The 15,556-nt window shown below is 40.9% G+C and overlaps 1 protein-coding gene across 2 annotated transcripts; it reads left to right on the forward strand.

Annotated features, from left to right (window-relative positions):
- Positions 1-1,447: 1,447 nt before the first annotated feature.
- LOC133230725 (zinc finger protein 233-like) lies at positions 1,448-13,764 on the forward strand. Of its 2 annotated transcripts, XM_061388574.1 has the most exons (5): positions 1,448-1,580; positions 4,541-4,589; positions 8,041-8,164; positions 8,958-9,050; positions 10,735-13,764. In XM_061388574.1, the coding sequence occupies exons 1-5, from the start codon at positions 1,555-1,557 to the stop codon at positions 10,764-10,766; spliced, it is 324 nt and encodes a 107-aa protein (XP_061244558.1). In that variant the 5' UTR covers positions 1,448-1,554; the 3' UTR covers positions 10,767-13,764. The 2 variants fall into 2 exon arrangements, with proteins under 2 accessions (XP_061244558.1, XP_061244557.1); XM_061388573.1 differs by lacking the exon at positions 1,448-1,580 and having other exon boundaries at positions 1,588-4,589.
- Positions 13,765-15,556: the final 1,792 nt, after the last annotated feature.

Consider the following 15,556-nt stretch of genomic DNA (forward strand, 5'->3'; position numbering starts at 1 on the left):
GTTCTAAGCCTTGGTTCACAGGGAAAATATGGAGAAATATTTGTGACAACATGAATGAAACTGTAGGACATAAACTAAATGAAACAAGACAAAGACACTGCATGGCATCATTTTATCTTATATGTGGAATCCAAAGGGGAAAAGTGTCAAACTTACTAGAGACAGTGAGTATAATAATGGTGGTGGCTGCCTGGGAATGGGGAGAGGTTATAAAAAGGGTACAAACTTTCAGCTTTAAGATGAGTAAGATCTAAGGATCTAATCTATAGCTTGGTGACTATAGTTGATAATGCGATATTGTATAGTTGAAATTCGCTAAGAATAGATATTAAAGGGTCTCCCTGCACCCCCAGTTAGCTATGTGATGAGGTGTTAAGTAATTCATTTGTGGGAATCCTTTTACAGTATATATAAATTCAACACATATATTAAAATTTTACTTATCAATTATACCTCATAAAGTTGGAAAAAAGGAGCTGAATTTGTTATGGTTATCTGAGCAGGATACTCCACTTTCACACCAACTTTTTGAATAATCATGGCTCAATGATTTAGACCAACCTGGAGAAAAAACATTCTGTAGTATTTATGATGGTTTTATTTGTTATGATGATTTTACAAATTGAAGGTTTGTGGCAAACCCGTGTCAAGCAAGTCTTCTGCTACCACTTTTCCAACAGCATTTTAAAATTAAGGTACATACATTATTTTTTAATATGTAATTGCATACCTTGACTACTATAGTGTAATATAGAACATTTCATAATTTGCTCGATTGCAGTGGTCTGGAATCTAACCTAAAATATCTCCGAGGTATGCCTGTATTCTAGGCCTTTCTTTTTCAAATTACAGTATTTCCCTCCCTTCTTGCTAATGCATCTTCTTTAATTTGCTAGAAACTCCAGCTTTCAAAAGGAGCAATTAAAGCCAACAAAAGTGGGAAACTTTGTTATTTGTTTTGTGGCTTGATCAAAGGTTACTTTTCCTTCTGGTGAGTTTTTAACATATTGGAATGACTAGGTCATGCCAAGTAAACATTGTCAGTGGTCTAAATGCATCCAGGTACAAGTAAAAAAACAATAAACCAAGTTTGAGATTCTCTCTTCGCCGTTTTTTCATGCAGCCACATTTACTTTTCAGCCACACTTATTAGTAATGTAATGAAAACAACACCCCAGACCCTCCAAAAGACAGGAAGGAAAAGAAAGATCAAGCTAAAACAGCACCTCGGTGAACTGAACGAGCTTCATTTTTCAAAGTTTCACTACTTTTGCCGAGGATTCTGGGAAGTGTAGTCCAGTGCGCCGGGTATTCAGCGCCACTTCCGTCCCCGAGGGTGGGCCTTGTTCCGGTGGGGGATTCTGGGAAGTGTAGTCCGGGAACAGCGTGCAGTCCGGGCACTTCCGCTACAGGAGTGAGAGGCTTCAGTATCTTCTGAGAGGTGAGTCAGTCAGTACCTGGAGTCTGGGTCTCTTCTGATCCTGTCTGGATGTGGAATACGCAGCTGCCGCCCTCGCCTTCACCCTCGTGAAACAGAAGCAATGGAGGGCAGGGATGACGGTTTTTGTGTCTGGCGTTTGGTGAGGTTCTCGGGTCCCCTGGTTGGGGGCAAAGCGGGGTAGCGCTCTCCGAGTTTGAGAGTCTCTCAGCCCCTTGGTTTTTCTCGCCTCCCTTACCTTGTGCACGCTCTGCCATCTCTTACGGATATACTCTTCGTAGAATTATCAGATTGCTCCGATTCACTTATGTAAAAAGTTAATAGTGTTACCTCCTTAGTTGGCATGTGATGAGATTCACGGGAAGCAAATGTGAAACTGCTTAGAACCGATCGCTGGCACCTGCTAAAAGTGGTTGATTGTTCAGTTTCTTCTTTCCGCGATGCTTTCAGTCCTTGAAAGCCTCTATGAGCCCCGGGTGTTCTGAGCTCCAGCTCAGAACCTCTCTAACCTCTGCAGAAAGAGGGTTTTCCGTGGATTCCTTTGACACCCACAGCCCTGATCTTTTTTAAAGGAAGAAGAGGGTCTCACCTCTAGCCGGTGCATGGGGATGTCCGCTGTAAGATATCCTGGGCCCGAGACACACAACTGTGTCTTTTCATTCTCCCGTATTATCTTATCTCTCCATGCCTGACCCTGATTTCTCAAAGAGAACTCACAGAGAGGAGAGAGTGAGTGACGCACGAATCCTGGTACATTGTCCCAACGTGAGGGAATTTTATCTTGCCGTGTCATTTCTGCCAGGTGGGCAACAAGTTTCCTTCACTCATGAGCAGGTTTTGTCTACCAGATAAATGTTCCAATGTTTATAGAATAAATGGGAGGTTGGATGAGACCTGCTGATGAATGAGTAATAATAATCTGTTAACATAGTGAATGCCAGGTATTCTTCTACAGGCTTTATATGCATTGTGAAGTGAAGTGAAAGTTGCTTAGTTGTGTCTGAATCTTTGCAACCCCATGGACTGCAGCGTGCTAGGCTTCCCCATCCTTCACCATCTCCTGGAGTTTGCTCAAACTGATGTCCATTGAGTTGGCAATGACATCCAACCATCTAGTCCTCTGTCGTCTCCTCCTCCTCCTGCCTTCAATCTTTCCCAGCGTCAGGGTCTTTTCTGATGAGTCAGGTCTTTGCATCAAGTGGCCAAAGGATTGGAGCTTCAGTATCGATCCTTCCAATGAATATTCAGGATTGATTTCCTTTAGGATTGACTGGTTTGATCTCCTTGGAGTCCAAGGGACTCTCAAAAGAGTCTTCTCCAGCACCACCATTCAAGAGCATCAATTCTTCGCGCTCAGCCTTCTTTATGATCCAACTCTCATATCCATACACGACTACTGGAAAAACCATAGCTTTGACTATACAGACTTTTGTTGGGAATCTCATTCATCAACCTGGTTCCAACCTATCTGGGGTCTACATGCATGTTAACCACCGTCATGTAGAGCCTGGATGGGTTGGAACCAGGTTGATGACTGAGGTTCCCGAAACCCAGAGGAAAAAATTGGAAGATGCAATTTATCTTCTCTCCTCCCAATCAGGAACAGCCTCAAGATTTTACAGCTCAGAGGAACCTCTGAGATGGTCCAGCCCAATCCTTGCCTGAGAAAGTGTGTCTTCTGTCATCCTTTGATTCCATGTGCAGAGTCTATATTCTCCAACTCCCCTTTCGTTTCTCCCCAGTGACACCCTTCTGTGTGATTAGAGACCTGGAGACCAGCCCTGGAATCAGAGTTGGAGTCATGTGCTCTGTGATTATCAGTAAAGTAATTGCATGAATCCTCAGCTTTCTCTTCCATTATATGGGGAAAATAATCATCATATCATCACTTATTGAGAGCTTGTGTTATGTGCCAAGCACTGAGCCAAGCCTGTTTTCTTCCCCTGTTTTTTTAAATTTTTTTATTAAAAAAATATTTTTTAGGCTGCTCTTTGTGATTTGTGGGGTTATAGTTTCCTGACCAGGGTTTGAACCTATGCCCTCTGCAGTGAAAGCACAGTCTTAACCACTGGACCACCAGGGAAGTCCTTTCTTCTATTTTTTAACTTGAGATGTAATTCACATATACTTTTTCTTACAAAATATACAACTTTTTAGTATATTCACAGGATTGTACAACCATCACCACCGTCTAGTTCCAGAACATTTTCATCACCCCCAGAAGAAACCCCATGCCCCTGAGCTGTCACCTCTCACTTGCCCCCTTCCAGCCCCTGGCAACCACTAATTGACTTTCTGTCAGGATTGACTTGCCTATTCAGGGCTATTGGACTTGCTCACTTAATCCCGAAAGCACCCTTATAAATTCAGATCTCTTGTGGCCACTACAGTATTCATTTAAGTGAGACAGACCATTGCACTTTTGTTTAAAATGAAAAAAAAAAAAAAAGGAAACCTAGCAGTTGTATTTAAAAAAATTTTTTTTTTTACTTCAGTCATCATGGCAGAGGAGGATGTGCCATTGAGACTCTTCTGACTACTGGAAGAAAATTCACAAGAACTGTATTTATACCTTTTATAGAACCAGATGCTGATATCAATGAAATATCATTACAAGACCAGAAACTATTAAGTGACATAGCCAATCAGAATTATGGACTTGTTAGAAATAAGGGTGAATTTCTTAAGACAGAGCATTAAACAGTCTCTGAAATCTGGATGTTATAAAAAGACTCCTTTAATGGAATGAAGGCGAAACAAAACACACTTCTAGCATTCAGGAAATTATGAAGGTTTCAGGAGCCTGTGTCAGGAACTGAGGGCAGGAAAACCAGTATCTTATGTCACAGGAGTAGCACCAGGGTTGACCTGGGACCTGTTGGCCCCAGAGTCCACTCTCATAGCCAGTACATCCCACAGCCTTTCATTTCCCCCAATACCCAGGATGAGAATGATGGCCCTGAACCCCGGGAGCCCCAAGGGACTCTTGTATGAGCTCTACTGCTTAAGGGCCAGAGAGGCTGGTGATTCACACGAAGCAGACACTTGGGCTTGGACCTATGTCTCAAGGTTTCTTTCTCCTTTGCCACTATGTCTTCCCAGGACTCTTGACTTCCCCCAGAATGGGTGGCAGAGCATGACCAAGTTCCAGGTGAGTTGAGTTTTATCTCTTAAAATTACATCTCTTTCTGCAAAGATTCTCTTTTCTTAAAGATTAGGTACATTTTTAAAAATTGAAGCATAATTGATTTACAGTGTTGTGTTAATTTCCCCTGTACAGCAGAGTATTTGCATTATGCATATGAACACATTCTTATTCAAATTCTTTTCCATTATGGTTTATCACAGGGTATTGAATATAGTTCTCTGTGCTATACAGTAGGACCTTGTTGTTTATCCATCTTATGAATAGTAGTTTGCATCTGCTAATTCCAAACTCTCAGTGCATCCCTCTTCCACCCTTTAACAATCACAAGTCTTTTCTCTATTATCATGTTTTTTTTTTCTCTTTTATTTTCTTCTCTTCTGTTATCTTTTTTCTCTTCCATGGGAAGGATAAAGGAAGAAAACATTCCTTGTATGCCATGTACTTGCTTTTTTATGGTTATATTTTTGCTTTTGCTTTTAGTTATTTTTTTTATTTTGTCATCTTCATTTCACAAATAATAGTACAGAAACTCAGACATCAAAAAATCTGAAAAACACAAATTACTACACTGCTTGTAAGTCAGCTATACTTTATTTACTTAAAATCATAGTCTATGATCCTTTATTTACTTAGAATCATAGTCTATGTACAGACTTCAATTTTATATTTTCACTTAATATTATCGAGTTTTTTTATGATTCAGCATTCTTTTATGTATTACCTCAGAAGGGTTTCTGTGTTTTATTTAACCATTCAGAAGTCACAGTTAAGCCTACAGACTGTTGTAACTCTGATTAAATTTGGTTTTGATTCATAACACTTTTGCTTAGGGCTTTTAAAAATGGAATATAATTTACTTACAAAAACTACACAAATCTTAAGTGTTGGGTCAATGACAGTTGTATATGCTGTTTTCAAGGTTGTGTAATTGTATTAACCCACTATCCAAAACAGAAATAAAAACTCTTATATTACCCCCAAAGTTCTCTCATGTCTCTTTCAAGTCAGTTTCTTTGACTGGGAAGCATCTCCTGTTCTGATCTGTCATCATATGATTAAATTTGTTTGTTTTCAAATTAAACATAATTAACAAAATCACACTGTATGTACTCTTGTACCTCTTTGACCCTGCATAATGTTTTTGAGATTCAGCTGTGTTGTTGCAGGTGTCAGTAATCCATTCCTTTTTATCATATTCCATTTTATGAATAGATCACAGTTTGTCCTTTTAAAAGAGATATTTGAGTTGTTTGTAGCTGTAATGTATTTATTTTTTAAATTTCATAATTTATTTCTATATTATTTATTTCATTCATTAATTTATTTTTTTGCCCATAGTTTGTGACATATGGAATCTTAATTCCCTGACCAGGGATTGAACCCAAGCCTCCTGCCAAGGGAGCATGGAGTTTTAACTACTGGACTGCCAGGGAAGTCCCTATTTGTAGCTTTTAATTGTTTTGCTCTCATGATCATGCCTCACAGACCTTCTTAGGGATGTGTTTTCATATCTCTTGGGTAAACATTTAGAAATGGAATGACTGGATTTGTAGGGTAAGTGAATAAACACTCTTTTGCAAAATACCTGTGCCATTTGACAGCACAGCAGTGGTGCATGAAATTTTCAGTGTGCCCTTCTTCTTTTCTGTCATTTGGTATTATGGATCTTGTTTCTTTAAGCCATTCTAATGAAATGATAGGCTTCCCTTGTGGCTCAGCTAGAAAAGAATCTGCTTGCAATGTGAGAGACCTGGGTTTGATCCCTGGGTTGGGAAGATCCCCTGGAGAAGAGGATCCAGTATTCTGGCTTGGAAAATTCCATGAACAGTATAGTCCATGAAGTCACAAAGAGTCAGACAAAAGTGAAGAAGAACTAAAGAGCTTCTTGATGAAAGTGAAAGAGGAGAGTGAAAAAGTTGGCTTAAAACTCAACATTCAGAAAACTAAGGTCATGGCATCCGGTCCCATCACTTCATGGCAAATAGATGGGAAAACAATGGAAACAGTGACAGACTTTATTTTCCTGGGCTCCAAAATCACTGCAGATGGTGAATGCAGCCATGAAATTAAAAGATGCTTGCTCCTTGGAAGAAAAGCTATGACCAACCTAGATAGCATGTTAAAAAGCAGAGACATTACTTTACCAACAAAGGTCCATCTAGTCAAAGCTATGATGGTGAGAGTTGGTATGGATGTGAGAGTTGGACTATAAAGAAAGCTGAGCACCAAAGAATCGATGCTTTTGAACTGTGGTGTTGGAGAACACTCTTGAGAGCCCCTTGTACTCCAAGGAGATCCAACCTGTCAATCCTAAAGGAAATCAGTCCTGAATATTCATTGGAAGGGCTGATGCTGAAGCTGAAACTCCAGTACTTTGGCCACCTGATGTGAAGAACTGACTCATTGGAAAAGACCCTGATACTGGGAAAGATTGAAGGTGGGAGGAGAAGGGGATGACAGAGGATGAGATGGTTGGATGGCATCACCAACGCAATGGACAGGAGTTTGAGTAAGCTCCAGGAGCTGGTGATGGACAGGGAAGCCTGGCGTGCTGAAATCAATGGGGTCACAAAGAGTCGGACAGGACTGAGTGACTGAGCTGAATGGAATGACATCTCACCATGACTGTGATTTCTTTTTCCCTCGTGATGTTGAATACTTTTTCGTGGGTTTTCTCCTTTGTCATATCTCTTATGAAAAGCTTGCTGAAGTTGTTTGCCCATTTAAAAAATTGGCTTCTACTTTTTATTATTAAGGAGTTCTTTATATTTTCTGAGTTCAAGTCCTTTGTTATATATACATTTTGGGAGTAATTTTTTCCATTCTGTGGTTTGTCTATTTGCTTTGTTAATTGTGTCTTTTTATATCATTTGAGGTGAAATTTACATGTAATTTACATATAATAAGTGTATTTGATCAATTCTGACAAACATACCCATGTGACAACTGCCTCAGTCTAGATGTAGACCATTTTCATCACCAAAAAGGTTCCCTCATCCCCAGTTAATCCCTACCCCACATGCCTGATGTACTTTATGTCACTACAGACTAGATTCATCATTTCTTGAGTTTCATGTTAATGGAATTACACAGTATGTACTCTTTTTGTGTCTGGCATCATTTGTTCATTTTGAACACAGGTCAATAGTTTGCTCCTTTTTATTACTTCATTGTATTTCATTGCATATTTCACTTGATATACACAATTGGGTTATTCATCCACCTCCTGACGTGCTTTTTTATTGTGATAAAATGTACATAGCATAAAATTTACCATTTTAACCATTTTTAAATGTGCAGTTCTGTACTTTTAAGTACATTCACACTGTTGAACACATCTCCAGAACTTTTTTCTTCTTCTCAAAGTGAAATTCCATACCCATTAAACAGTGACTTCCTACCCCCCACACTCTACTGATCATAAGATTGAGGCTACATGTGTTTGGTGTTGTAGGAGGCAGTCCTTCAAGGAGGTGACTGTGACCTTCACCAAGGAGGAGCTGGGACTGCTGGACTTGGCCCAGAGGAAACTTACCCTGACATGATGCTGGAGAACTTCTGGAACCTGGTCTCCATGGGTGAGGGCTCAGGGACTCTGTCAACCCTCAAGAGTGCCTTGGTGTCAACATGTTAAGATTTGGGGGCTCTTGAAATGCTTCCTTGCATGTGGGGGCCTGAATTCCCTCCTTTTTATGGGACATCTTATTTATTCCTTGCCTGTTTCCTCAAATTGCAGTTGTAACATCTTGTGGTTTAAAGTCAGTTAGTGAATTGTATCATTATTGCGTTTAATGAACTAGGACAGAAGTAGCATAGCTTTTCAGAAACTGTGTATAGTGCAACAGAAACTGTGAGTAAAAAACAGGAAAGGAGATATGATAAAAGTAGTTAATCAGGGACTTCCCTGGTGGTCCAGTGGGTAAGAGACTCTGTACTTCCAGTACAGGGGGCACAGGTTCAAGCCCCTGGTCAGGTAACTAAGATCCCATGTGCTGCAGGACACAGCCAAAAAACAAGCAAACAAAAGAACAAAGTTAACTGGCAGTTGAAATAAGCTAATCTATTTAATCATGTGAAGTAAAACTTCTGTACAATATGAAAATGAAAACGCATAAATGTTGAGATCTACAAAGCTGTAAAAGTAGAATCCTTATTTTAAAAAAAAGCAGATAATGGTTAGGACTCAGTCACTTGTTTCAGTGATGTGCATCTGTTTATTTGCATGCCCAATCACAACAGAAGAGATATTTATTACAACAGGTCATGATCAGAATTTGGAAAAATATTGCTCAGAGTGCATGAAGATCATAGTATTGGAATTAAAAATTTTGTTTTTATTCACCTTACACATGTATGGTTACTTTGTCACAGGATATCAACCCTTCACGTTAGACATAATACTCCAGTTGGGGAGAGAAGAGCAGCTTTGGGTGATGGAGCCAGAAACCCGAGATGAGTGTTCAGGTGAGAACCATGCAGATCTGAGCCCTTGCAGCTCACAGAGAGTGGTGTTAAGTGGGTCTCACTGTCCGCTCCTCCTGCAGACAGCTCACGAGTGGAGGATAAACTGGTGTGATGAAAGGATTATTTCAGAACACAGTTCATCTTCTGATGAATGTCTAACTTTAGTTTCTATGTGCCTAATTAGTCATCTGTTGCTGTATGACAAATTATTCTTAAATTTCTCAGCTTAAAACTATAGACATCACAGTTCCTGTGCATCAAAATTCTGGGGCAGCCTCGCTCACGATCTCGTAAGATCTCAAGTCTGCCAGAGCTGCAGTCCTTTGAGGGCTTTATGGGCCTGAAGGACGTGCTTCCAAGATGGGGTCATTCACAGAGTTGTTGGCAGGAGGCCTCATTTCTACCCTGGCTTGACAGGAGAGGAGGCCTTAGTTCATTGGCAAACAGCCCTCTCCCTGAATGTTCTCAAAACACAGCAGCTAGTTTTCCCAAGGTACTTGCACTCAAAGGAGTAGAAGGCAGAAACTACAGTGTCTTTTATGGGATAATCTTGGAAGTGATCACCAGCACTTCTGCCATATCCTATTGGCTTCGCAGACCAATCCTGATAGGTTGTGGAGGGGACTTCAATAGGGTGTTCATATTAGGAAGCAGGGATCATTTGAGGCTGTTTTGTGTGCTAGCTACCACAGCATCTATTGGTATATGCTGATGCATATCTACAAAACCTGGAAGATAATATTAGCCATTCAGGCTTTTCAGAAAATCCAGCCAAATTGAGCAGCAATAATTATCATAGGATTTTTTTTTATTGCCATAAGATGTGTCAGCTAAGGGAATAAGTTTTCTAGTTTTTTTCCCCAGTTATAATGTTCATTAGTTGAATATTATATATTCAGACATCATTGAAATAAAGAAGAACTCTCTCAAATCTAGCTTATGTATTGTGCTTGTGCTCAGTCATCTCCAACTCTTTGTGACCCCATGGACGTGGCCTTCTGAGCTCCTCTGCCCATGGGATTTCCCAGGCAAGAATACTGGAGTGGGTTGCCATTTCCTACTCCAGGGGATTTTCCCAACCCAGGGATCAAACCCACATCTCTTGTATCTCCTGCACTGGCAGGAGGATTCATTCCCACTGTGCCACCTGGGAAGCCCAGCTTATGTATTAACATGTGCATTTAGTGGCTAAATTAAGGAAAATAAAGTTATCTCATGGGTTCATTATCAGGACAGAGGCGATGTCTCCCTTTGCAAATATATTCTTTTCACTCTTGCTGAGAACATCCCGTGCTCTGTAGCACTGTATGTCTCTTTTGACCTCATCTATAAGCCTCGGCATATTAGTTCCTTTTTAAAAATTTAATTTTATTCATTCATTTATTTATTTTTAGGCCATGACATGCAGCATGTGGGATCTTAGTTACCCAACCAACAGATTGAACTGATACCCACTGCATTGAGAATGCAGAGTTTTAACCACTGGACCACCAGGGAAGTCCCATCAGCATACTTCTAAATGAGTCCCATTATTACTTCTTTGTTTCCATAGGCATGATAAAACTAAGAATCCAGCTGAACAATGCATTGGTTGAATAGGATCTCCCAACACAGTCGACCTGTGAAATATCTTATATCCCTGAACTTGTCCTCACTTTCATCTCTGAATTTTTTATCCTTCTAGGACACAGGAATCAAAATGAATTCAAGAAATAGGACTAATACACATTTTGCATGAAGGCCTTATGTGCAGGCAGATATGGAAACAATTTACAAATAAATTAACCAGAACTCAGGACTCAATAATAGGTCTACAAATCAACAAGTCCAAATTACTAAAACAAGTTGATTCCTCCTGTTGGGTGCAGGCAGGAGAATATGCTGAGGTTGCTGAAGATGAGAACTGTGTGGGAAAGCTTCAAGGGAAGAGTTCCAATAGTGTCAACAATCAATAGCTTCAAATTCAGACCTCCTGAGATTTCTGGATGAAAATGAATCTGAGAGAGTCAGAATTATCAGAGTAGGTATCAGCTGCTGCTAAGTCACTTCAGTAGTGTCCGACTCTGTGCGACCCCATAGATGGAAGCCCACCAGGCTCCCCTGTCCCTGGGATTCTCCAGGCAAGAACACTGGAGTGGGTTGCCATTTCCTTCTCCAATGCATAAAAGTGAAAAGTGAAAGGGAAGTCACTCAGTCGTGTCTGACTCTTAGTGACCCCATGGACTGCAGCATACCAGGCTCCTCCGTCCATGGCATTTTCCAGGCAAGAGTACTGGAGTGGGGTGCCATTGCCTTCTCTGAGGTATCAGCAAATTGACGTAAAAAATAAACTGTGGCCATGTGATCATTGCATCATGAGAATGATCTCTCATCACATGGTGATCAGGAAGTACCCAAAAGCAAGATGGCATTTGGCCACAATAATTGTGGAAAAGACTTTGTGAGGAACACATCCCAGCATAGCATCATCCACTCAGAAGGTCAGACCTCTGATGAGAATGGAAAAGGCATCAACCTTGTCTCTGATCTTGAACTTCAGCAGCAGCTGCAAGAAGGAGAGGAGCCCTGTATGTATAGTGAGTATGGGAAGGGCTTGAGTCAGAGCTCACATATGCAAACCCACCAGAGAGCCAACCCAGGGGAGAAACCCTACAATGTCAGGTATGTGCTGAGTGCTTCAATCAGAACTCCCCCCTTCCTGCTGCTGAGCCCATTCACCCCAGGGTGGATGTGTATAGATGTGGCCAGTATAGGAAGGGCTTCAGTCATGTGTTAGACCTCAACAGTTGCTGTGTGGACAACACTGAAGAGAAATCTTGGAAATGTGAGCTGTGTGGTAAAGGCTTTAATAAGATATCACAACTTCAAGCCCATCAAACAGCCTACCCTCAAGACAAAACATCCAAATAAAACACATGTGACAGGATGTTCAGCCAGAGCTGTGGTCCTCTTCAAAAGTTCACACTGGAGAGAAACCACATAAATGTGAGGTATGTGGGAAAGACCAGTAAGGCCTCAAACCTTTAAGCCCATCAGAATCCACACCGGGGAGAAACCCTACAAATGTGATGTGTTTGATAAGAACTTCAGCTGGAATTTCCATCTTCAGGGCCATCAGAGAGTCCACACAGGAGAGAAACCCTACAAATGTGATATGTGTGGCAAGGACTTCAGTCAGATTTCCCATCTTCAGGCCCATCAGAGAGTCCACATGAGGGAGAAACCCTACAGATGTGATTTGTGTGGGAAAGGCTTCAGTCAAAACTCACATATTCAAGACCACCAGTGGGTCCACACCTGAGAGAAACCCTACATGTGTGATGTGTGTGGGAAGGGTTTCAGTTGGAGCCCACATCTTCAAGCCCATCAGAGAGTCCATACAGGGGAGAAACCCTAGAAATGTGAAGAATGTGGGAAAGGCTTCATCTGGAACTGATACCTTCATGTTCATCTGAGTATCCACACAGGAGAGAAACCCTTTAAGTACAGCATGTGTGGGAAGAGCTTCAGTCAGACCTCCCATCTTCATTGGAGGGTCCATACAGGAGAGAAACCCTACAAATGTTTTGACTGTGGTAAGGGCTTTAGCAAGAGTTCTTGTCTTTGGGTTCATCAGAGAGTCCATAGTAGTGATCAGTCCAGTACACTTGTGTGTACAAGTGTGATAAAAATTTCTTCAGAACCTAGACATGACATTTTTATCAGAAAACCTGCACAGCAGGGGCTAGTTATAAAATGTTGTATTTTAAGAATTCAAGAGGGAGCTGTATTTTTTACAGTCATCTGAATTCCAATGAGGAGACCTATTTGTATGAGTATGGCTGGTATGTCCAACAGAGACCAAAATGTCACAATTTTCAAGAAAATATACAGCAGTGAAAACCTATAAGGATGGTGCAGTGGGTTTCAATCAGAACTTTCACATTCAATAGAATCTACATAGGGGAGGCTTTACAATTAGAAGTACTCTCAGGACTTTAGCAAAAGTATAATGATGGACACAACAAAATCCATGTCCACTGGAATGTAGGTTCCATAGGGGCAGGAAATCTGTTTGCTGCTATACAGCCATGACCTGGCACCAGTGCCAAACATAGCAGGTGCCCTGGAATTTGTATCACTCGAAGGATAGGAAAACCTACTATAAATAGGACAAACATTTGAAAATTTTAGTGCACTCAATCCCAGTTAATCACAATAAATTGTACTAGGAAAAGGATTCTTAGAAGAGGCCTTAAACATTAATTCAAAGAAATGATCATTTAATAAAGATATGTAAAATCATGCAATCTGCAATTTGAATGTTAGATTTTTTCCATTGCATTCTGTCCTGCTTAGCTTCACTTTACAGGCAGAAAAGGACCCAAGTTTTTATCTTACCAGGTAAGACTTTCTCTGGACAGTGTACCATCAGTCATATGTAGTGTAAGTTTCATTATTTTTCTTGTATTGGGTCCTTGGTGACCAGACTAAACAGAAAGTTGGTTTTCTTTCCATAAAATTTTGTGGCAAAGAGTGTACAAAAGGGGGAAACATTAAAACATGCATTCTAGATGCTGCACTAAGCTATTAAGGCAGAATGTTTTGAACACCACTCTGTACCTCTCAGATGCTTTCAAGTTTGCTTGGTTGAACAGTTTACTCAAGTGTACGTTTACTGGAGGCTTTCCACTATTGTTTTATTGAAATATAGTTAATTTACAATGTTGTATTACTCTCAAGTGTTCAGCAAAGTGATTTATGTATATATTGGTATATTCTTTTTCAGATTCTTTTCCCCTATAGGTTATTACAAGATATTGAGTAGAGTTCCCTGTGCTATATAGTAGAACCTTGTTGTTCTCACAGTTTCTTCTGGGCCTTACCTTCCAGGACACTGGATACTTTAATTCTATTCTATCTCAAATTTCATGTTACTGAAGAAATCCAGGGCCATCACCAGACCCTGGAGTGGGCTGCTCAGAGCTCCTGGTGGTTTATAACCACTAGGATGTTCTCAATTGCAAGAAACAGGAAACTCAACTCAAACTAGCTGAGACAAAAAGGAGGATTATGTACCTAATTCCAAATCTTTTTCAGATAATCCCAACATCTAAATTGGTATTGATGTCTGTTAATTGTTTTTTCTCATTCAAGTTCTGATTGTTCTGGTTCTTGGTATGATGAGTGATTTTTGTTGTTGTTGTATACTGGATACTTGGGGTATGCTGCTGCAAGACTTTGGATCTTTTGTGGCAGGAAACCTGTTTAGGTGTAGTACACAGTTCTAAGGGCTTCCCAAGTGACTCAGCAGTAAAGAATCCACCTGCAGTGCAGGAGCCACATGAGATGTGGGTTCAGTCCCTGGGTCAGGAAGATCCTATGGAGGAGGGAATGGCAACCCATCCCAGTATTCTTCCCTGAGAAATTCCACGGACAGAGGAGCCTGCTGGGCTATATTCCACTGGGTTGCAAAGAGTCGGACATGACCGAAGCAACTTAGCACACACACACATGCCAGGTCTTAGTTGTGGCATGTGGGATCTACTTCCCTGACCAGGAGTTGAACCCAGGGCCCTTGCATTGGAAATGTGGAGTCTTATCCAATGGAACACCAGGGAAGTATTTCCCCAAATTCAGTTTAAGTGATATTCCTCAAGTCTTCTTAGTTTACACCCAGGATGGAGGATTTACTGTGAATAGGGGTAGAAAGAGCTCCAGAGAGATCAAATACCTTCATATTCACTAGAGTCCATGAGGAGGAGAAGCCCTACAAGTGCTGTGTGTGTGGAAAGGATATTGCGTAGAGCTGAGTTTTCACACTCATCTGAGGGTTCTTTCAGTAGATGAATCCTATAAGTGTAATGAGTGAAACAGCCATGAAGGTGATGAGTGGAGTAAAGGTTGATTTGGAATTTAGATCTTTGTGTCCATCTCAGAACCCACGAGCTTCCCCGATGGCACTAGTGGTAAAGAACCCACCTGCCAATGCAGGAGATGCACGAGAAGTGGGTTCAATCCCTGAGTCAGGGAGATTCCCTGGAGGAGGGCATGGCAACCTACTCAAGTACTCTTGCCTGGAGAATTCCATGAACAGAGGAACTTGGGGGCTACAGTCCATGGGATCTTGAAAGAGTCCAACATGACTGAAGTGACTTAGCACATATACATGCACAGAACCCATGAGAGGCTCCAGGCGTATGAAAAAGATATTAAGGACTTCAAGTGAAACTCATACCTTTTTATTCAGCAGAGGTGCATGAGGAAAAGAAAACCATGTGTATGTGAAGAGTTTATTGCTTTTTTTTTTTTTTGAGTTTATTGCTTTTAATAACAGTTCAGACCTCACTCATCAGAGCCTGCACAAGAGGACAGAAATTCTATGCATATGGTCAGTACTTGACTTGTCAGGGTTCAATAGAGAAACAGATGCCACTCTGTATATTCCAGGCATGAATGCTTTGTGTGTGTGTGTCGGGGGCGGGGCGGGGGTTGGTAGTAGGGTTTTTTTTTTTTTTTTTTTGCCC

Source organism: Bos javanicus, chromosome 18 (assembly GCF_032452875.1).
Source record: "Bos javanicus breed banteng chromosome 18, ARS-OSU_banteng_1.0, whole genome shotgun sequence".
Classification (NCBI taxonomy): Eukaryota; Metazoa; Chordata; class Mammalia; order Artiodactyla; family Bovidae; genus Bos; species Bos javanicus.

Coding starts and splice junctions, on each gene's coding strand:
- LOC133230725 (XM_061388573.1), top strand. CDS start 4,383: ATGAGAATGATGGCCCTGAACCCCGGGAGCCCCAAGGGACTCTTGTAT. Junction 4,590..8,040: donor AGAGCATGACCAAGTTCCAG/GTGAGTTGAGTT, acceptor TTGGTGTTGTAG/GAGGCAGTCCTTCAAGGAGG. Junction 9,051..10,734: donor AACCCGAGATGAGTGTTCAG/GTGAGAACCATG, acceptor TTATCCTTCTAG/GACACAGGAATCAAAATGAA.